The 21917-nt window shown below is 66.0% G+C and overlaps 2 protein-coding genes across 3 annotated transcripts in view; both read right to left on the bottom strand.

The window, feature by feature from the left end:
• LOC129514871 (metastasis-associated protein MTA1) overlaps positions 1-867 on the bottom strand; it is a 29294-nt gene extending 28427 nt beyond the window's left edge. For both annotated transcript variants that reach the window (XM_055333560.1, XM_055333561.1), the window contains exon 1: positions 774-867. In XM_055333560.1, the coding sequence (XP_055189535.1) occupies positions 774-801 (28 nt within the window). In that variant the 5' untranslated portion in view covers positions 802-867. The remainder of the gene's footprint in view (positions 1-773) is intronic.
• A 5780-nt stretch (positions 868-6647) lies between these two features.
• On the bottom strand, positions 6648-20686 carry LOC129514870 (myosin heavy chain IB-like). Its single transcript, XM_055333559.1, has 4 exons — positions 20679-20686; positions 19429-19903; positions 7213-7341; positions 6648-6960 (listed from the first exon to the last, which is right to left on the bottom strand). Exons 1-4 carry the CDS (start codon positions 20684-20686, stop codon positions 6781-6783), a joined length of 792 nt encoding a protein of 263 aa, XP_055189534.1. The 3' UTR covers positions 6648-6780.
• Between the last annotated feature and the right edge of the window lie 1231 nt (positions 20687-21917).

The following is a 21917-nucleotide window of genomic DNA, read 5'->3' on the forward strand; positions in this document are numbered from 1 at the left end:
GGAGGGAGCGAGGGGAGGGAGCGAGGGGCCGGCCGGGGCCCGGCGGGCAGAGCTGCGGGGCGCAGCGGGGGACCCAGGCCCGGCCCGGCCTCCTCCGGCCCTTGGCCCTTGCGGGGCAGCCTGCGGCGGGGCTCGCGGCTTGGGGTCCCCCCGGCCAGGCCGGCCCGGCGGCGCGAGCTCCCCGCGGGGGCAGCCGGCGGCCCCGGGCCATGTGCTCGGCGGCGGGGGCGGCGCTCAGGCCCGGCCCAGGGATGCTCCCGGTGCCGCGGCCCCAACAGGTGGGCGCCCCCCGCGGGCCGGGCCCAGGGGCCGTCGGGGCTGCGGCCGCGCGCAGGGCCGGGGCGGCGGCGGCGGCGGCGGCGGAGGAGGAGGAGGAGGAGGAGGAGGAGGAGGAGGAGCAGGAGCCGGAGCGGAGCGGAACAGGCCGCTCGGCGGGGATGGAGGGCGGCGGGCGGGGGCGGCGGGCGGGGGCGGGGGGCGGCGGGGAGGGTCGCGCTGGGCGGGCCTGCGGGGGAGGGGAGGGGAGGGGAGGGGAGGGGAGGGGGAGGGGTGCAGAGGTGGAGCAGGGGAGCCGGGCCGCGGGGGGAGGGGAGGGTGGGGGAGGGGCGGGTGGCGCGGCCCGGGCGGCGCGGCGCGGCGGGGCGGGGGCGGGGGCCGGGGCCGGGGCCGGGGGGGGGGGGGGGGGGGCGGGGGCGGGGGCGGCCCGGGCGCATAAAGGCGGCGGCGGGCGGCGGGCGGCGGGCGGCGGGCGGCGGGCGGGCGGGCGGCCTTACCTCCGACCCTGTACATGTTGGCGGCCATGTCCGGGCGGGCGCGGGGCCGGGCGCGGGGCGCGGGGCGCGGGGCGCGGGCGGAGGCGGAGGCGGGGGCGCGGGCGCGGGGCGCGGGGCGCGGGCGGGGGGCGGGCGGTTTAAAGGGGCCGCCGCCGCCGCCGCCGCCGAGGCCGCCGAGGCCGCGCAGGGACCGAGGGCCGCGGCGCGGGCGGGAGAGGAAGAGGAGGAGCGGCCGCGGGCAGGGGAGGGGCCTCGGGCGCCGCCGCCCACCGCGCGGCCGTTACCCGCCGGCCCTCCCCGCGCGCGCCCCGTGCGCCCCCCCGCGTGCGCCCCCCCGCGGCCCCTCCCCGCGCGCGCCCCCCCCGCGTGCGCCCCCCCCCGCGTGCGCCCCTCCCCCCGCGCGCCCCTCCCCCCGCGCCCCCGCCGGCGGCCCCCCCAGGCCCCGCACCTCCCCGCAGACCCAGCGCGTGCGCCCGCCCCCACCCGGGCCCCTGCCCTGGGTCCCTGCCCTCGCCGCCCAGCCCCGGCCGTCCACGCTGCCGCCGCCGACCGCGGCCCTACCCAAGGGCCCAAACGACGCCGGGAGGTGGCCTCGCAGCCCGCGCTCTGCAGGCCCCGTCTGACACCCATGCGGTTGGGGGGGACGCAGGTGACCTACCCCACAAGCAGGGCTGCTGGCGGGGGTACCTGTGCGGCGCAGCACCCGCCCGTCCTCCCCAGGGCGGTCAGGGCCCACGACCGTGTGCGCCCGCTTGAGGTCCCCGCTCGTGGACAATCCGGTGACCGCGGCGCGCACACAAGACTGCAGGCCCCAGGCAGGAAGAGCAGGAGGGGCCCAGAAGCAGGTGTCCCAGCCGAAGTTTGCAGCCAGGATGCACGTCGGTGCTGGGGAGCAATAGAAAGGGAGCGTCCTGGCTCCCAGGTTGCTGGTCTGAGCAGTGCGGTGGGTCCCGCCCATCACAAGGGGACAGGCCTGGGGCTGGAGGGGGTGATGTCTAGTTGAGGAGCGTCCCTGTGGGGCCTGGAGGGACGCTCCAGAGAGGCCCCCGGCTGAGCATAGGATCCAGGGTGGTGGGGGAGGGACAGAGCACACATGAACCCCCCCACAGGCCCCCACAGGGGACAAGGCAGGTGGCGGGAGCCCCAGGCAGGTGCTGGGGTAGAAGGCAGCCCGAGTTCCAAGAAGGGCCGTGGGCTGCACACCACAGGCTGTCCAGCAGCCCAGAAATCCCGAAAAGGAAATGCCCATAGCAGGCCACCATCTCTGAGGAGGGGCAGCCGCGGGCCGGGGGATTGGTGGTAACTCGAAGGGGAGGCGGTGGAGGAGTCTGGGCACAGGACAAGGGGCAGACACGTCCAGGAGGTTCCCCAGAGGGCAATGGGGAGGCAGTGATGCACCCATGTCCCTCCCGCCCCATAGGCCCCTTTGCTAATGCCCTGGCCTGAGCCTCCTCGTCTGGGCAGTGAAGCTGCATCATAAAATTTTCCAATACTGAACAAATTGACCAAAGAGTTACAGCTACCAAGAAGGGACAGCTGGGTGGCTCATTGGTTGCGCATCTGCCTTTGGCTCAGGGCGTGATCCTGGAGTCCCGGGATCTCGTCCCACATCAGGCTCCCTGCATGGAGCCTGCTTCTCCCTCTGCCTGTGTCTGCGCCTCTCGTGAATAAATAAACTCTTAAAAAAAAAAAAAACTACCAAGAAATGCCCAGGCGGCTGTTGGGCCTGGAGCGAGCCCAAACCTCTGTGCCTTGTGAGGTGCCTCATCTGCCTCCATCCCAGGAGCGGGGGGCTTCATCCTGAGAAGTGTGGCACCGGCCCATCCCGGGAGGGACGCCGACCGCCAGGGGAGGGGGAGGCTGACTTCCTCCCTGCCATGTGGACACAGGACGGGCACCCCCGGCGGGCTGGCGCGTGGGCAGCAAGGGTGTGGGCCCCAGCAGCTCAGTGGAGCCATCCAGACCCCGAGCTTCCCCTCACAGGGCAAAGGTTGCGCCCGTCACAAAGCGGAGCGACATTTAAGGAGCCCTGGGTCACCGCAGGGCCCGGCGGCCCAGGCTGGCTTCCCCTGGCTTTCTCCCCTTCCCAACCAACAAGAGAGGGGACGGTGCCTGGGGTGCCCCTGTCCTGCTCCGAGCCAGTCAACAGATCTGGGAGGGGGGTGCTGAGTAGCCGTAGGAGTCCATTCATTCGTCGGCGGTGCAGGTGCACGTTCAGGAGACGGCTCCTCGGCTGGGCTGGAACCCAACGACCGAGAAACTGGGGGGGGGGGCGCCGGGGGAAGCCCCAAGGGAACACTCAGGAGGCCGGGAAGCCGAGCCCTCAGGAGCACCCCGGGGCGTGAGGAGAAGGGGGGCGGATGAGGGGACAGCACCCCCCCACACACCGTTGTTGGTTGCCAGCATCAGTGAGGAGCCGCAAGGGGTCATTTGGGGGCGAGACAAAGCAATTAAAGCGATAATTTATTCATTCAGTTATGACTTAAGCACCTAATTCACGCTGCTGTTTAGACGGGGTGGCGGGGGGGGGTGAGACCACCAGGTCCCTGCCCCCCGGAGAGGCCGGCTGGTGGGGAGGAGGGCACAGGTAAGGAATCCTCTACGGTGATGGCACAGGACGAGGGTAAGGGGACGGAGGGGTCACAGCGAGGGCCACGGCTGACACTGGTGAAGGAGGGAGCACGACCCCGTACAGGTGCGGTGCCCCGTGGGGCCCGTGGGGCTGTGGCTGTGCCACTGGAGGGCCCCGAGCCACCGCCGATTCGGGGAGCCCCTCGGCGGCCGAGGAGCCGCAGTGAAGCGCGGGGCGCCAGAAGCCGAGCGCTAGAGCTTTCGGAGATCCGCTTGCAGGAAAGTCGGGGTGACGGCCCCCCGGGTGGCGGCCGGGCGTCTGGAGCCCAGAAGAGCCCAGAAGGAACCCAAGTTCCCCAACCGCGGAGGAGCCGACCTTCCGCACCAGCGAGGCCGGAATCACAACAAAGGCTGAGCGGCCACGTGGGGGTGGCGAGCGGGCCACGCGGGCGGGGCGGGGGTGTCGCCTGAGCAAGGTGCCAGCGCCGCCGGGAGGGACGGTGGCGGGGGTGGGCGGGGGCCCAGCGCCAGCTCCTCAGCGGCTGAGGCCGGACGTCAGCCAACGCTGTCTGGGGGGAGCGCGCTGCCAGAGCCACGTGACACCGTCTCTTGATTTTTGCAATTTCTAAAAATAATCTTGGAGGCTTTGAAACTTGGGGTGAAGACGCATTCATCTGATCCAGCGATCGTGTTTGCCCTTAAATTTTTGGAAATTTGCAGGGAGGAGCTCCGTGCTTTCATTCTGCGTCTCCGCGCGCTCTGCCCTGGCCTCGGCTCTGGACGCACCCGGGTGACCCTCGCCGCAGGTCGACAGCCTTATGTCGGTGAACTTGTGGGCGAGATTTTTAAGACTCCATCCTTGGATTGCTGGACAGCGCGTTCCTGCAAAGCCGACGAGGCTGGGTTTTTTCAGCTGGGGCAGTGCTGGCCCTGGGAGGACACGAAGGACACGTCCCTGCTACTTGGGGTGTCTCAGCAGCGTCGCTCCCTGCTCCCAGCCGGCCTGGCTCGGAGCTCGAGGGACGGTGTGCGGCCAGCCCTGGCGAGCCTGCCTGTGAGGCACCGTCCCCCCAAATAGGGCCCACCATCCCCACCGGGGAGGCCTCGGTGAGTCCTGGGGAGGCCCCCCCGGGAGCTTGGAGAGACACCCCCACCTGGCTGAAAGGAAGGGAACGGGCAGTTAAGAGTGGACGCTGGGGGCAGCCCGGGTGGCGCAGCGGTTCAGCGCCGCCTTCAGCCCAGGGCGTGATCCTGGGGTCCCGGGATCGAGTCCCATGTCGGGCTCCCTGCGTGGAGCCTGCTTCTGCCTCTGCCTCTCTCTCTCGTCTCTCATAAATAAATAAATAAATAAAATCTTAAAAAAAAAAAAAGAGTGGACACTGGGGTTAAGCATCTGACTCTTGATTTCAGCTCAGGTTGTGGGGTCGGGCTCTGGGCTCAGCAGGGAGTCTGCTTGGAACTCTCTCCCCCTCCGCCCTGGCCCCTGCTAGTGCACATAGGGTGGGGGCACCGCAGTGGCCGCGGTCATGGGTGGCCCCAGGTGACGTCCTCACCAGGCAGGTGCTGCCCCATGACTCTCCCTGCTTGTCCTACCGATGCCCGCTCTGCTGGGCGGACCCTGTTCTCTCCCAGGGACTCCCAGCCGGGGGGGTGTTCACATTTGGGGCCCGATCACCCTCGGCTGTTAGGGGCAGTCCTGTGTTCTGTGGGATGTGAAGCAGCACCCCCAGTTCTACCCGTTCCACGCCATGAGCCCCTGTGGAAGGCACGGTGCCCCCCCCCAAAAGATGCCCATGCCTTCAGAGCAAACCCGAAAATGTGCCGGTCCACACAGCGGGGCCTAGCAGCAGCCCGCGCGCCACCCGGGGGCCCACGGAAGAGGCAGGCGGATGCCACGTGCTGGCTTTGGAGGCCGCGGAAGGGGCCTCGCGCCAAGGGGTGCCGACCGCTTCTAGAGGCTGCAGCAGCCAGGAACACGCTCTCCCCAAGAGCCTCCAGGAGGGAGGGAGCCCGCCCACACCCTGATCTTGGCCTCGTGAGACCCGTTTTGGACTCCTCAGTGAAGTGCTTGGGGACGTGAGGTCTGGGGTGGCGAGCTCTTGGGGTGGCAGATCCGTCTCCAGGTGGTGAGTGAGCGACCTGTCCCGGCTCCACGCTCGACTGGAGAAGGCCCCGGGCTCTGTGCTGTCCCCAACCCGCCCACGCGGGGCTGGCCCTGCGGCCTCCCTAACCATGGTGACTGTGAAGTGGCACAGGGTGCTGCCCCGCTGGAGGCCCTTCCGCTCTGCCCACTGTGGTGGGTGCTGGGGGCTGGTCCACCCGGCAGCCGGCTCCCAGCCCGGGAGAGACCCTGAGACCCCGTGAAAGGCAGAGGGCTGGTCATCGGCGTCCGGACTCCCCGCCGTCTGACTGCAGCCTCTCGACACGCCCCCGGTGACACCAGAACCGGTAGGGTCAGCCCACTGGACCCCCAGATCTCTAGGACACCATGCAGTCCTGTGAGCCATTCGGTGACAAAGACCTCCAAGGCACTTGTCCCCGCTGCCCTGTTGACGCTGTAGCTCCCACCCGGCCCGTGAGCACCCACAGCAGGTTCTGGCCCCACATCCTCAGAGGAGGGGCAGGCACCGTGAGGGCCTCAGGCCCTGCCCCAACCTCACCCCCCACCAGGACACCTCCCCTCCCCTCGCCCCACCCACAGCCCCACCTGCTGGGGGGACGGGTGGAGCGAGGCAGGAGCCCGCGGGTGCCTGGGTGCCGCATAGGCCTGGGGCTGACCGCCTCGCCCTGCCCCAAGTCCCGTCCCCCCAGCTGCCCCCCCACAGCCCCCATCAGCCCCCTCGCCGCCTTCCCACTTGCGGGCCTCTCCACCGTGATCTCCCCTGATGCAGCCCTGCCCCGTGACCCGGCTCAGAACCTTCCACCTACCCCTCAACCTCCAAAGGAGGACACCGCGGGGGGCCGGGGCCAGCCCCTCACAGCCCCCCTCCCTGCCCTGCCACCCCAGGACTATGTGTGCCCTCGGGGCTTCCCGCAGGCAGGGCCCACCAGGAGACCTGGGCCCCCACGCTGGGTGGACCTGGGTGCCCAGCAGGTCCTGGAGCCCACCCTCCACCCTGCCCCCCTCCAGCCGTCAGGCGGGGCACCCGCTGGAGCCCGGGAAGGTGCCGCGGCCTCTCTAGGCAGCAGAGGGCGATCCTGGAAGGCCCCGCCGCCCTGCCCCCCAGCGCCCCCCAGGGCCCCCAGCGCCCCCAGCGCCCACGGCCTCCTGGAGGCTGGGCTGGGCCAGGGCCCCCTCCCCAAGGTGCCCTCCCGGACCTGGGACCTGTTTCCTCGTCCCTGGGCTCCCAGGCCCCGCGGGAGGTCAGGAGGCCTCAGCCGCCGACCCCAGGACCCCAAGGAAAGCGCTGGAAGCCGGACACAGGCTGAGTGGCTCTTAGGAGGGCGGGGACCTGGAGACCTGCGCGGCCCAGGTCACCCTCTGCCAGAAAGGCGCGCTCCGGGCCAGGAAGGCGTGGAAGGCGAGGGCGGCCTCGGAGGACCTCAGCGGGTGGGGGAGGAGCACGTCCCTGTCCACGTCCTCGGACACCAGCCGGGCCACGAGCTGCCTGATGTCCTGAGGGCGACCGCGGGGTCAGGGCCGGGCTGGGAGGGGGGGCGGGCACTGGGAAGGGGGGGTCTCGGCCCGCCCCGTGCCCCAGGCCCACCCTGCGGGGGGGGGGCAGCCTCTCCGCCATGCCTCCCCGGGCCCTCCTCCCCTGGCCCCTGCCGCCACCCCCCCGCAGTATCCCTCACCCCCCCACCCGTCTGTGGGTGGGGTCCCGCGTGCCGCCCTCCCCCCGGCCCCCTATCCCCCCCCCCCGCACACCCGTCTGTGGGTGGGGGTCCCCGCGGTGCCGGGCTCCTCCCAGCCGCCCTGCATGGCCAGCTGCCGGCGCTCCTCGATGCTGAGGCTCCAGTGGCGGGTCGGGCGCTTGCTCTCCGGAGGCTCACACACCTGCGGGGACAAGGAGGCTCAGCCGTGGCCACCTGCACGCCTGCCTCCCGCGCCCACCGACCCACTGCGCCCTGCACGCGAGGGAAGGCGCGGGGGCTTTCCGAGGTGCCCTCCACTCACTCCTCCCCAGATCCAGCTCGCCCCCGGGCCTTTGCACGGCTCTGCGCCGGATGCTGCGGCCCCACCACCTGCCCGCTTTCCTGCGCCGAGTGGGCCCTCGACGGGGGAGTCCTGGCAGCGGTGTCCCTGCCCTTCCCACCCGGGGTCGCGGTCGGGAGGTGGCCTGCGAGAGCCTCAGAAGGCGGGGACCCAGAGGTGGGCCAACGCCCCCCAGGGCTCTTTACGGACATAAGGAGGCGTGAAGGGGAAAGAAGCCGCAGGAACCGGGAGGACATGAAGAGGTGGCAAGGGGCCCGTGGGGGAGGGTGGCCAGCACGGGCAGGAGGCTGCAGGGAGGCCACCATGGGAGAGGCCGGAAGCAGCCACCGTCCACTAGCTCCCGCGGGCTCCCCGCCCCCAGATGGAACCTCCCAGGGGGCTGCGTGGGAAAGACCCTCAGAGCGCACCCAGGCCCCCTGCTACCGCCTGGGGGTACGGCAGCCAGTCACTGTCCCCGCGCCACGGGGGGGGGGTGTTCAAAATACACGGTGAAGACAAATGCAGATTAACCTCCGCAGATTCCTCCAGAAATTAAAAATAGAAGTCCCGCCGGGCTAGCAGTCCCACTTCTGGGGCTTTACGCAGGGAACTGAAAGCAGGTCTCGAAGAGATGCCGCACGCCCGGGTCATGGCAGTGTGACTCGCAACACACTCGAGAGGCGGAAACACCCGACCGTGCATCGCTGGGTGACTACATAAGCCCAGTGGGAGGATCCCCTCCGTGGAATATCATTCAGCCCTAAGAAGGAACAAACACCGATGGACCTTGAGGACACGGTGCCAAGTGACATAAGCCCGTCACCTAAGGACAGACCGTGGGTGCTTCCACTCACAGGAGGTCCCTGGGAGAGTCAGGTTCACGGGGACAGGAAGCCGACGGGCCACGGGCCGGGCGGGTGAGCGTTTAATGACGACGGCGTCAGGTTTGCAAAACATAAAAGTTCCGGAGATCCATCGCCTAAAGACGTATCCGGGCATCTGGGGGGCTCAGCGGTTGAGCCTCTTGGGCTCAGGGTGAGATTCCACGGTCTTGGGATTGAGTCCCTCATTGGGCTCCCTGCAGGGAGCCTCTCTGTGTGTCTCTCGGGAATAAATAAATAAAATCTTAAAAAAAAAAAAAAAAGACGTGAGTATCCTTCACGCTGCTGGACTATCCGTGTGAAGGTAACGAGCAACAGCAGGACCGGAGACGCACACAGGACGGGGTGTGAGGGGCACGGAGGGAACGGGGCCGTCTACAAGCAGGGAGGAAGGGGACACATCCTGGCCACGGGGCCTGGAAAAGGAAGCGGCCCCGTGACACTCGGATTTTGAGCTTCCAGCCTCGACTCTGAGCAGCCCGTTTCTTTTTTTCTTTTTTTTTTTTTTTTAATTTTATTTATGATAGTCACACAGGGAGAGAGAGAGGCAGAGACACAGGCAGAGGGAGAAGCAGGCTCCATGCACCGGGAGCCCGACGTGGGATTCGATCCCGGGTCTCCAGGATCGCGCCCCGGGCCAAAGGCAGGCGCCAAACCGCCGCGCCACCCAGGGATCCCGAGCAGCCCGTTTCTGTGGCGTAAGCCCCCCGCCCCCCACAGAGAAGTCCCCAGCCCCTCTGCTCACCCTGCCACTCTGCACAAGAGCCGTGGGGCTGGCTGCGCTCCCCCTCCTCCCAGGGAGAAGGGGTCCTTTCTGGGGGAAGCGACCAGCCCGACCCCCGAGGGTGGGGCGCCCAGCGCAGAGCCACCAGCCACCTGCCCCCGCCGGCGGCGAGCATCTGAGCACTGGCACGGCGGCACCGCGCATGGGCCTCCAGCCAGCCCCGCGCAACTTTTTTTTTTTAAATTTTATTTATCCATTAATGACATTAATGAGAGAGAGAGGGAGAGGCAGGCTCCATGCAAGGAGCCCAACACGGGACTCGATCCCGGGACCCTGGGGTCACGCCCTGGGCCGAAGGCCGCGCTAAACTGCTGAGCCACCTGGGCTGCCCCCCGCCCCCGCGCCCACTCTTCAGCACGGACCAAGAGCCGGTGCGGGAACCCGATCCCCGTGTCCTAGGCACGTGCGCCCCTGACCGGGAAGAGGGCGGTGTGGGAAGGGCCAGTCGGGCCGCAAGCCTGAGCTCTTGAGAGGCGCGGTGGCGTCAGCATGGAAGGCTGGGTGCTGGCGGTCCCTCGGTCGGGGTTCCCCGTCAGCAGCGGGCTCCCAGAGCACCCGCTCTAGCAGGCCCGTGTGCCCCACGCCCGGCTCTCAGGTCTCCCCGCCCGGCGTGGGTGCGGCGTCCCCGGGGGCCCTCTGCAGAGGACACGCAGATCCTGCTGACCCCAGGCCCCTGAGCAGAGCGCAAAGCGCACGGTTGTGCATCAAGGAAATCGCTAGAGCATCGTTACAGCGAATGCTCCCTGACCGTGCGAGGACTGGTGAAGCACCGACGACGAGGATACGGTGAACGGGTAACAATTCAGAGAAAACTGGAAAATCAGGGACGCCTGGGTGGCTGAGCGGTTGGGTGTCTGCCTTCAGCCCAGGGCGTGATCCTGGGGTCCCCGGATTGAGTCCTTAGTCGGGCTCCCTGCGTGGAGCCTGCTTCTCCCTCTGCCTGTGTCTCTGCCTCTCTCTTTGGGTCTCATGAATAAATAAATAAAATCTTTTCTTTTCTTTTTTTTTTTAATAAATAAAATCTTTAAAATAACCAAACCAGGATCCTTTCATAGTAAGGAAAATCTCCAAGTAAAGTTTCCAAAAAAATCTTTACTCCTTCAAACAACATCCTTACGATGCAGGCACACAGGCCCGCTTTTGAACCCTGGATAAAGGAAGCCGCACTACACATGCGTCGTGCCTCTGGCTTCTTGCACCCACGCGCACGTCCACCGGGTCGCCTGCTGCAGCGTGGAGGGGCACCCACGCGCTCCAACTCCAGACCCAAAGCGTGGCAGGAACGGCGGGGAGGCTGTTCGTGGGAGGTCTCCGTCCCACGCGTTGGGCCAGTCCCGTGTTCGCCCCACGCACACGCGCATATCGACGGACTGGGTGGGTTTGAACCCGCGCTGCCGGGGGCTGCGTCGTAAGCGGGGCGCCGGGTCTGTGCATCTGCTGACGCGACTGCCATCGGGGTCACGCCTGCTGCGGGATCTTGGGCTTCGTCTTGCTGGGTCCACGCCTTTCTTGGACCCGTCCTCCCTTCTGCTCCGCTTCCCCTCCGCTTGTTCAAGGTGCGTCTCTCTCCCCGGTCTCCTGGCGTAATCACGGCGCGTGCCGACGACTCACCAAAGTCTGTTAACAACTGTGCCCACCGCCTTCGTGCCACGGGAGGGGATGGTGAACACTTAGCTCCAGACACTCGCGCCCCCGTGGGTGTGCGTGTTGGTCCACGTGCATTCGTTTCCGCTTGCCCGCCCGCACTCTTCCTGCTGCGGCCCCTCCAGTCTGCGAGCACCTTCCGGGGTGAGCTCCGTCTTCACGACGAGGGGGAGATCCTGCTGGGGCAAAGCTTCCTTCTGTTTTGTTGTGGTGCATCGTTTTCTTGACTTTTCCCTCTTCTTTTGGAAGATTATTTATTTATTTGAGAGGCCGAGCACGAGCGGCGGGGGGGGGGCGGGGGGGGGCAGAGGGAGAGGGAGATGCAGGCCCTGTCCCAGGACCCCGGGATCTCGCCCTGAGCCCAAGGCCGAGGCCTCACCGACGGAGCCACCCCACCGGGCGCCCCTATACTTCTGTCTCCTTAAAAGATTGTTTTTGCTGGGCGTGGAAGTCCAGGTGGACGGTTGTGCCTGCCGCATGGGGGTCCTGTCGTAGTCGGGCTCTGTGCCGCTCCTCTCAGGCCTCTGTCTTCCCTCTTTGCCTCTGCTGTCCTGCAGCATCGCTGGGATGGTTCTGGGGACACGTTCCTCCCACTGCTCCGGCTCTGGGCCTGCCGGGCCTGCGGCTGCGGGGACATCCAGGGACTCGTGCCTCCTGGTGCCCTCCCCTCCCACGTCACGCGGCGCTGACCCTCGGAACCAACGGGGTGGTGCGGAAACGAGGGAGCGGGAGGGAGTCCAAGGCTGTCCTCGGACACTGCGGCCCCCTCCTGCCGCGTCCCCAAGCGCTGGCTCGGGGGGGGAAGTCAGCGGCAGGACCGGAGGACTCCCGCAGCCCCGCGGGGGGAGCGAGGCCCCTGCCCACGTCCGGCACCGACTTGCCAGCCACACGAGTGCACTGCGGGGGACGCGGGTTCTCCGGCCCCGTTGGCCTCGCCGAGGACTGCAGCTCTGACGTCGTGACTGTAACCCCGCAGACCCTGAGCCACAGCCACGCAGCTAAGCAGCTCCCACATTCCTGACCTACAGACGCCGGGACAAGCATATTTACCATTGTTTTAAGCTGCTAAGTCTCGGGGACACGTGTCACGTGGCGACAGATATGCCAGCGGAGACGTTATGTACATTTAGGATAAAATTTTCAACGTTAATGAAAAATCAAAATAAATTGGTGTTGCAGTGATTAAGATACTTTGGGGGGAAATCTGGCAGGTTTAGAACATTAAATCTTCCCATCAAATATGATGGTACGGCTTTGGGCGTCCGGGGGGCTCAGAAGGTGAAGCGTCTGCCTTCGGCTCAGGTCCTGACCCAGGGCCCTGGGATCGAGCCCCACGTGGGCTCCCTGCTCCGCGGGGAGTCTGCTTCTCCTCCCTCGGCCCCTCCCCGCCGTGCGCGCGCTCTCTCTCTCTCTCAAATAAATAAATACAACTTAAAAAAAAAAAAGGAAGATGGCGTAGCTTTCCATTAGCTGTCGTCTGTGGTCCTCGGTCGCATGTCACAGTGCTCTTCACAGGGACACTCATTCTTAAGGACTTTGCAGTTTCTGGTGTCAAAGGGAATAGATCCCAAAAAGGAAAGAATAAATAAAAATAAAGGAAACCAGAGCCTTTCCTCCCACTATGTTTTCCAGTGTATGGAGAAACTATTTAGTTTTGTTTTATTTTATTTTATTTTGTTTTGTTTTGTTTTTATTCAGAGAGAGAGGGGCAGTGTTTTATTTCATCTTAAAGATTTTGTTTATTCATTCAGGAGAGACACAGAGAGAGGCAGAGACGCGGGCAGAGGGAGAAGCAGGCTCCACGCAGGACTCGATCCCAGGACCCGGGGTCACACCCTGAGCAGAAGGCAGGTGCTCAATCGCTGAGCCGCCCGGGCGCCCCCCGACTATTAGTGTTAAAGGGAGGTCATCAGCCGCAGCCTTCCTCTGTACCAGCGGTCCTCTTCCTCACCCGGCCCCGTGGGGTTTCCAGGCAGACAATGGGTTAGCTGCAAATAGTGACCGTTTCAGGCCTTCTTTGCAGGTATTTATAGCTCATTTCATCCTCCCCGACGACCGACCGCAGGGCCTCGGTGTCCGGTGCTCATCGTCATGGCGACGTGCGACCTGCCAGCAGCTCCCGCGGAGGCCCGGTGCGGCTCTGGGTCCTCCCTTGACCGGGTCACAGAAACACCCATCACTCCCCGCCTTACTCAGAATCAACGGGTTTCCACTGGGGTAATTCTGCTTCAAGTAAAAAAAAAAAAAAAAAAAAAAAAAAGGAAAAATAATCGATAGGCTTTTGTGTTTAAGGAAGGACACCAGAATTTATTGACGGTATTTTTCAATATCTGTGGAGATAATCACGTGGTCTTCCTCCTTTGTTAACGCAGAGAATTTTATTAAATGGATTTCTTTTTAATTTTTTATATATTTTTTGGATTTCTAAATTCCTTTGTCCTCGGGGTACGGTTTTTCTCACATACACGCACTTCCTCACCCCCGTATCTTCACCGCGCCCCTGACGTGCCAGGCACCGCCGTCGACCCTGGGAGCGGGGCTGAGGAGGGCCGGAGCCCCTGCCCTCTGGGGGTCCCGGGGACAGTCTAGCCGTACGCACTGCTCACGCCCTCAGGAACCCGCAGTCTGTGCCACACTTGGCCTGGCACAGCGCTTCCCCCTCCTCCTGTCCCGGCACCGCTGTCAGGGCCAACGGGAGGACTCGGGTCCTCATTGCTGGGCAGTGCCCGCCCCAAGTTCTTCACTTAGGGGTTTCTGGGACCACTGTAGAGAAGTTTCCGTCCTTGTCATCCGTGTCTTCAGGTTTTTACATTAATTTGGGGGGGGGGTGGCTGCTGGCTCAGTCAAGTGGCCCTCTGACCCTTGTTGTGACCTCAGGGTCATGAGCCGGAGCCCCGGTCACCTTGGGGCCGGGCGTGGCGCCTGCTGGGGTGCTCTCTCCCTCGCCCTCTGCCCCTCCCGCAGTTTCTTTCTCCCTCTCTCTACAATAAAATTAATGAAATCTTCTTTATTTCTTTTTAAAACATTTTATTTATTTTATTCATGAGAGACACAGAGAGAGAGGCCGAGACCCAGACAGAGGGAGAAGCAGGCTCCATGCAGGGAGCCCGACGCGGGACTCGATCCCGGGACCCCAGGATCGCGCCCTGGGCCGAAGGCGGCGTTAAACTGCTGAGCCCCCCAGAGATCCCCACGAAATCTTCTTTAAAAAAATAATTCTAGTGATACAGGTTCAGACGGTCGCCTTTCACCCGCTTAGTGAGCCCGTGACATCTCACGGCTGTCGCTGCCCGGGCCGCACGGTCTCCGCACAGCTCCTGTTTCTCGTCTTTTCTCCCGCTTCCCCGCCTTTCTCTTCCATTTCTCCGGGGGTTCCCGCAGCTGCAGACTCGAGCCCTCCGACCGGGTGTCACGATCCTGCTCCGTCCCTTAACAGCTCTTCATGATTTTCTGAACGTTTCTGTGTACAAACCAGAAGCCTTCCCAAGTTACGGGAGGCACGTGTTCCCCCATTTTCTGGGGTTTCCGGTGATGCTCCGGAGGCCTCCTGCTCCCCGCGCCCCGCCTCCGAGTCCCTGCTCCGTTCCACGGGGTGCCAGGGTGCCAGCCGTTGCTCTAGCTCCCGGGCGGGGCAGGCCTGCTGGAGGCGGTGTCAGCGGAGGGGCGGCTGCGACCGTCACCACCGGCCCCCTGCTGTCCCCCGCTTTCCTCCCGGGCTGCTCCCGCCTCTCTGGGGCTCCGTCCCAGGGCGTCTGCGTCTCGGATCCCGCTCTTGCCAAGTTCTGGGGCTTCGGGAGCGACGATGGAAAGAAAAGGCGATTCTCCGCTCGCTGCGCTCAACGTTCGGGGACCCCGTAAGTCAGACGTGTTAACTGTGCTCCTCAAACCCGCTATTTTTCTTCTTCACTTTGTCACTTGGTTGTTTTCTTCTGAGAAAAGCGCGTAAACGCTCTGGGATCGGGAGTCTGGTTCTCATGGCATCACGGTGACTTTGCGCCTCAGGTATCTGCATCGTCGCCGCGGCCCCGGGCCTCCAGGCTCCGCGTCCGGGGGTGTCCCTGCAGCCCGTGCCGCGGGGCCGCCAGTGGCAGGAGGGGCCCCCAGCCTTCCGGCTCCGCGGGAGTGAGCGGTTCCACAGGGTGTGCGGCGGTCGTGCACTTGCTTCTCACGCACACGCTTCCCAGCGGGTCCAGGTGCTCCCAGCAGGGGTCATGCTGTCGCTGCCCTGCCACCAGCAGCCACCGCCGGGGGCGCCGGCCAAGCTTCATTTCACGGACACCGCGGGCACCAAACTCTTTACTCTGCGCGGCCAGCTGAGCTCCCCGACGACCGTGGCTTCGCCGGTGTGTCCCCGCACGACCCCCCGTGGCTCTCTGCCCCCATCGCTGGCGCCTGTCAGGTGCTGGGTGTCAGGGCAGGGAGGGGCTGGCTGGGGACAGCTCGTGGTGCCCTCCGTTGTCAGTGCGACCGCTGGCCTGCGAGCCCAGGGGGTCCAGTTCAGACTGGCCCGAGCCCGGCGGGTCCGCTGCTGGGGCTCCGGGGACCTGCGGCCGCCTGGCTCAGTCTCCCTCCCGAGCTTCCAGAGCTTGTAGGAGGCACGTGTCCCCCTCTGTGCCCTGTGCTTGGTGTTGACACGCGCCTGTTCCGTACGGACATCCTGGAGCTGTGTCCCAGCTGATCCCTCGCGACCCGACAGCACCTGCCAGCACCTGCCTTCTGGGACGGGCAGCAGCTCTGTCCCGTTCCCCACAGGGATGTCCCCAAGCGTCGTCTCCCCTTTTCTCTTCTCTTTTTTACACTTTCACATGTGCCAAATTGCACATAAATCTCACCATTTTAAGGGGTACGGTTCAGTGTCGTTAAGCACACTGGGCAGCTGCCGGCACCGTCCGTCTCCAGAACGTCCTCATCTTCCCAAATGGAAAAGCTGTCCTCGTTAAACACCAAGTCCCCACCCCCTCCTCAGCCCCTGCCCCCGTTGTATTTTCTGCCCACGGGAGTCTGAGCGCCCTGGGGACCTCGCGTGGGGCGCCTTACAGTGTGCGTCCTTCTGCGACCCGCTGACCTCACCGAGCATCACGCCCCGAAGGTCCATCCCCGTTGTAACCTGTCGGAGCTTCCTTTTCTCGGCCTAAGCCCGGCTCCGGCGGGGCACACACCACACTCCTCCCTCGCGGGGCCCCCGGCTGCTTGCACTGCGGGCACTGTGCACAATGCTGCTGCTCACACGGGCGTGCGCCCACCTGCTTGAGCCCCCGCACGGGAGGAGAGCTCGCACGCGCCCAGACGTGGAATCGCCAACCGCCCGGTGATTCCAGGGTAGTGTTTTCGGCCACTCCGTGCCGTTCCCCACAATCTGCCCCACGTTGCACGGCCGCCAGCGCTGCACGGGGTTCCGATCTCTCCACATCCCTGCCAGTCCTTTTTTTCTTTTTTTTTTTTTTATCAGTAGCTACCCCAACGGGGGTGAAGCGGTTTCCGCTGTGGTTTTGATCGCCGTTGCCCTAGGACCGGTGAGGTGGGGCATCTTCTCATACACCTGCCGGCCACTGATACACCTGGAGAAGAGTCTGTTCAAGTCCTCTGCCCGTTTTTTCTCAGGTGGTGGTTGTTTTGTTTTAGTCCCCTCTGCACTCTGGACAGTTATCCCTTACCAGGTACGTGATGTGCAAACGCTGCCATTCCGCGGGTTGGCTTTTCACTCTGGGGACTTGACGAACCCTAATTTACCTTTTTTTTTTAAATTTTATGATAGTCACACAGAGAGAGAGAGAGAGAGGCTGAGACACAGGCAGAGGGAGAAGCAGGCTCCATGCACCGGGAGCCCGACGTGGGATTCGATCCCGGGTCTCCAGGATCGCGCCCTGGGCCAAAGGCAGGCACCAAACCGCTGCGTCACCCAGGGATCCCTAATTTACCTATTTTTACTTTTGTCGCTGGGGCTGTGGGGTATCATCCATGAAATCACTGTGAGTCCAGTGTCATGAAGCTTTCCCCTGGGTTTTCTTTTTTTTTTCTTAATTTTTATTTATTTATGATAGTCACAAAGAGAGAGAGAGAGAGAGAGAGGCAGAGACACAGGGAGAGGGAGAAGCAGGCTCCATGCACCGGGAGCCCGACGTGGGATTCGATCCCGGGTCTCCAGGATCACGCCCTGGGCCAAAGGCAGGCGCTAAACCCCTGTGCCACCCAGGGATCCCTCCCCTGGGTTTTCTTGTAGGAGTTTTGCAGTCTTTTTTTTTTTTAATTTTATTTGTTCATTCATGAGAGACACAGATCGAGAGAGAGAGTGAGAGAGGCAGAGACACAGGCAGAGGGAGAAGCAGGCTCCATGCAGGGAGCCCGATGTGGGACTCGATCCCGGGTCTCCAGGATCACGCCCTGGGCCGAAGGCGGCGCTAAACCGCTGGGCCACCCGGGCTGCCCGTTTTGTAGCCTTCTGTCTTTGATCCACTTTAATTTTTGTATGTGGCACTAGGAGTTCAACTTCATCCTTTTGCACGTGCAAACCCAGTGTTCCCAGCAAGCGCAGACAGGACGGCCCCCCCCCCCTCCCGGAGCGTCTTGGTGCGCTGGTCAGCCCCCTCTAACTCTGCGAGCGGTGTGTGTTTTGCCTCCCGAAAAGTTTTGTTGGTTTTCCACACGTGGTTGCACGTAACCGTCTCTTCTTTCATGGCTTCTGGACTGAGGCTAGGTGAGAAAGGTGAGAGAAAGGCTGCCCCAGGCATGTGGAGTTCGTCCTGGTGTTGGATGAGCCGCTCGGCTTCTAGATCGGCTTCTACACCGCCGCCCAGCACGGTCTATCATAAACTCCACCTTCCCCACTGATCTGAGATGCCAGCTGCATCCTACACCCGGTGTCTGTCGGCATTTGGGTCAACTTCCAGACTCGCTCTTCAGTCCCGATATCCACCCACCACACGCCAGGGCTCCGTCGCTTTGCTCACTGGAGCTCTGTGCCATGATCTCACACCTCTTAGGGCTGGACCTATGTTTATTTTTGTTTTGCCGGTTTGGCTTACTGACAAAGAGGAAAACATTTACCATCTTTTAAAGCTTATCGAATATCTAACATTTTTATCATTGATGACACCGAATCGCGAAACGCTTGAGGAGGACCCTCCGGGCTGGTGTCTCTTCCTGTTGTCAAGTCATATTGTCAAAGTTTCTCTCAAACAGGTGGCTTGTTTCCTGTCAAGCTTACTCCCGTTTCCAAGTTGGTCTTTCTCGTTTCTCCCCCGGAGTCTGTTTACAGTCACGCGGGCCACTGCTTTGCCCGCACTTGCGCGCAGCGTCTTCGCTAAAACCCTCCGCTGTGGGCGCCTCCTAGAGCTTTCTCCTGCACCGAGCAAGAGCAATTGCACGTCACCCGTGGTGCTGCTGTCAGCGTGTGCACATCCCTGTCGTTTGGCTGCTTGGGACAATTCTTCCAAGATGGCACAGGTCCCGTGAGGATGGTGACACACCCGCAGCTCCGCCTTGTTCTGCCTGGGACTGCTGTGGCTCTGATTCCTTTTGCTTCCCTCGCTGTTCTGCTCTCCTTCACGATAGAGGTTTTCTTCAAAGGTGCGGCACCCTTAGCCGTTAGCCAGCGTGCAGCGGGGCACCAAAACCACTGGCAACACGCGTGGCTTGGGGCTCAGGGGCTCAGGGGCTCGGGCGGCAACCGCTCCTGCTGCCTCCCACACGCAGCTGAGAGCGGCCCTGGCTGTGCCCACTGAGACCACCCGGCAGAACTCCCGATGGCCACCCTCCCACCCTCTTCCGTTCCGTGGGTTCTTGCCTTCTTCGGAACCTTCCGTGGTCACTGCGGCGAGAGGCCCAGAAGGCAGAGGTGCACACGCTTGCCCAGCCGCTGGCCGGAGGCTGCATGTCTGCAGATGCTCCCCGGGGAGGTCGCTACCCTTGGGTGGGCACCTGTCCTCACTACGTGGGGTGGGGCCCCCAGTGAACCTGCACGAGCACGGAGCTCTTGTGGGCTTGGGATGGGGGCTGGGGGGCTGGGGGACGGGGGGACGGGGGGACGGGGTTCACGCGGGCAGGCTGGAGGCTCCCTGGGAGGCGATGCCTGCAGGAGCAGAAAGAGGAAGGGCACCAGGCAAGACAGGCGGAGGGTGCCCCGGGCAGCCCCTCAAGGCTCCCGCGGCAGCAGGAGGGCGCGGGCAGCACTGCAGGGAGTCGGGGCCCCAAACCCGGGGCCTGCTTTCCGGCTCCCCCCAAATCCCTCCCCTCCGGCCACCCGAAGCTGGGGCTCGCCGGTCCCCGGGACCCTCCGAGGGCAGCGGGCGCCTGCCCCTCCCCGCCAGCGGCCCTCCGCACGCGCGTGTCCGAGGCACCCCCGGGGCTGACCGCGCCCTCGCTCCGTGGGGCCCGCGTGGCGGGGGGGGGGCGCCTCGGGCGAGCGCAGCCCCGGGGATGGTCGCGGCAGCTCCGCCGCGGGTCCGGGACGCGGGCGCGGGGGAGGCCGAGGCGGCCCGCGGGGGGCGCCGGCACCGGGGGGGGGGGATGCTCCGGGGGGGGGGATGCTCCGGGGGGGGATGCTCCGGGGGGGATGCTCCGGGGGGGGGATGCTCCGGGGGCCGCCCAGCCTGAGGCCTCCCGCCCGCCCCGCCCCGCCCCGCCCCGCCCGCTCGGGCTTACCCAGTCCTGAGTCTGCGGCCGCCGCCCTGCGCTCCGGGCCGGGACCCCGCGGGGCTCCGACGGCGGCGCTGCCCGGGCTTCCGCCGCGGCGCCGGCTCCTCCCCCGGGGGCGCGTCCGGCCACGGCTCCCGGCCGCCCTCGTCCTCCCGGGTCCGGGGCAGCGGGACCCGCCGGCAGCCGGCGCCCCTCCCCCTCCCTCTCCGCCTCTCGCCTCCGCCTCCCCGGGCCCGGCCCCGGCCCCCCGCCCCCTCCCCGGCTCCCCCGCCCGGGCCCGGCTCCCCCCCGGCTGCAGCCCGGCCGCGCGCCCCCACCCAGGGCCGCCGCAGAACCGACGCCCCGGGCCCCCCCCGCCCCTGTGACCTCAGCCGCGCCGCGCGGACCGCGCCCCCCGGGCCCTCGGGGGTCCGCTCGCAGGGATCCCGGGCCACAGGGCGGAAGGCGGGCGGGCGGGGGCAGCCCGGGGGCGGCGGTCGTGCTGCGGGGCGGGGCGGGGCGCGGGGCGGGGCGCGGGGCGGGGCGCGGGGCGGGGCCCACAGCGCCTCGGGAGTCCCCCAGGGGGCGGGCCCCAGCCTGGCGGAAGTTCCGCCGCGACCGGCCCCGCCCCGCCCCGCTCCGCCCCGCCGCTTCCGGCCCGCTCTGCGCCTGCGCCGCGCGCGGCCCCTCCCCTCCCGCCGCCCGGGGCGTGGCCTGCGTCCCAGGCCCGCGGGGATTGTGACCCGGCGCCGCCCGCGGGGCTGCCCTCGCGGGGCCTCGCCGCTCCGTCTCCCGGGGGCCTCCGAGGCGAAGGGACGCGGGGTCCTCGGCCGGAGCCCGGACGCTCGGCCTGCGGGCTCTGCGCTCTCCTCCGCCTCCCGCCGCCGCCCCCCGCGGCACCCCCGCCCTCCCCCGCGGCACCCACGCCCCCCCGCCCCCAGCTGCCCCCCCCCGCCCAGCGCCCCCCCCGCCCCCAGCTGCCCCCCCGCCCAGCGCCCCCCCCGCCCCCAGCTGCCCCCCCCGCCCAGCGCCCCCCCGCCCCCAGCTGCCCCCCCCAGCGCCCCCCCCCCCGCCCCCCGCTGCCCCGCCCCCGGCCCCCCCCCAGCCCCGACGCTGTCCCCGGGACGCGGCGCGCGGGCGCCCGGAGGAACGACACGGCGGGAGGGCGGAGGGCCTGGGCGCCCCCCAGGTTTATTAGTGTCGCGTCAGCACCTTGACATAGTCCACGTGGTCACATACGTGACAGGTCAGAGTCTGTTCCCCAGGAGGCTGCGTACATCGTCATGTTTTCCCCTTAAAAAGAAAAGAGCCCCTGGCGACACACGTCCTAGAAACTAAGGGAGGCAGGAGGCAGGCGGCAGGCGGCAGGCGGCAGGCGGAGCTGGAGCGGGGCCGCCGCCGGGTGTCCCGCCGGGTGGAGGAAGGGCGCGCAGGACCGCCCGGGAGCCCGGCCCCCAGCGGGGAATCTGCTCCAGGACAAGGGCGGGCCGAGGGGAGCCCAGTCTTCCCGTCTGGGGGTTGGACGGCGCAGCAGGGCCATCCTCGGCCATCCTCGGCATCCTCGGCCACTCCCGGGGCTGGGCCCCGACACGGACTCAGGACACGGGCCCGCACACCCCAGGAGGCCCTGGCCCAGGGGGCGACATGGGAGGCGGCAGGGGCCCTGCCCCGTGGTGATGGGGGGCACGACCTGCGAGCCCTAGTTCATCTGGTCGCCCAGCGGGCTGGGAACCCTCACCCCCAGGGGCGGCTTCCCCCAAGGACCCTCAGCCCCCACCCCCCACGTGCTGGTGGCGGCACCGGCTCAGCACAGATGGCTTTCACGTCTGCGTCATCTTCCTCGGAGGGACAAAGTGCTTTTACATGGATCCTCAGAACAGTTCCATGAGGTAGGCAGGGGAAACGTGACTGTCCCTGTTTAGCCATTGGGGAGGCCGAGGCACAGGGGTCTGAGGCTGTGTGCGCCAGCTCCTGGGCCTGGGACAGTGTGGCGGGTGGGCCCCGTGGCACTTGGGAACAGGACAGACTGCAGCTGGGCTCTGGCGGCCCCGGGGCCGGGTGGAGGTGCTGTGCGTCCCCCCCGCAGGTAGGACGTAGCCATGGAAGTGGACGGGAGGTGGGTGCGGGGGAGGTGGACCCAGGAGCACGCAGCCCACGGCGGGTGCTGCCCCCTTGGTCCCTTCCATAGTCAGTCCTGCTGCTGGAAAGCGGACTCAGGAGCCTCCCGTCCCTCCTCCCTGCTGAGTATGACTCTTTGGGAAGAAACCCTGAGGAGCAGCGGGGACAGGGCCGGGAGGCTCGGGGTCCCAGGGCCTGCTCCTGAGGGCGGCTGTGGGTGGACACCACACGGGCTCCTGCGGCGTGGGGGCTCAGCCGCCTTGTCCCAACTCCCAACCCCGTCCTTCCAAGCCGGGTTCTGGCCCAGCTGCGGTCAGGGGAGGAGTCCAGACCCTCATGGGGAAGGGCCTCTGCCCACAGGCATCCCTGAGGCAGGGCCATACAGGAGGTCCGGCCAG

Source organism: Nyctereutes procyonoides, unplaced genomic scaffold (assembly GCF_905146905.1).
Source record: "Nyctereutes procyonoides isolate TBG_1078 unplaced genomic scaffold, NYPRO_anot_genome, whole genome shotgun sequence".
In the NCBI taxonomy this organism is placed as follows: Eukaryota; Metazoa; Chordata; class Mammalia; order Carnivora; family Canidae; genus Nyctereutes; species Nyctereutes procyonoides.

Bases quoted from the DNA above. Each gene is read 5' to 3' on its own strand.
- LOC129514870 (XM_055333559.1), bottom strand. The intron at 7,342-19,428 runs GTAAGCCCGAGC...TTGTCCCCGCAG, and splicing joins GGCCGCAGACTCAGGACTGG to GTGTGTGAGCCTCCGGAGAG. The intron at 6,961-7,212 runs GTGTGCGGGGGG...GGTCGCCCTCAG, and splicing joins GGACCCCCACCCACAGACGG to GACATCAGGCAGCTCGTGGC.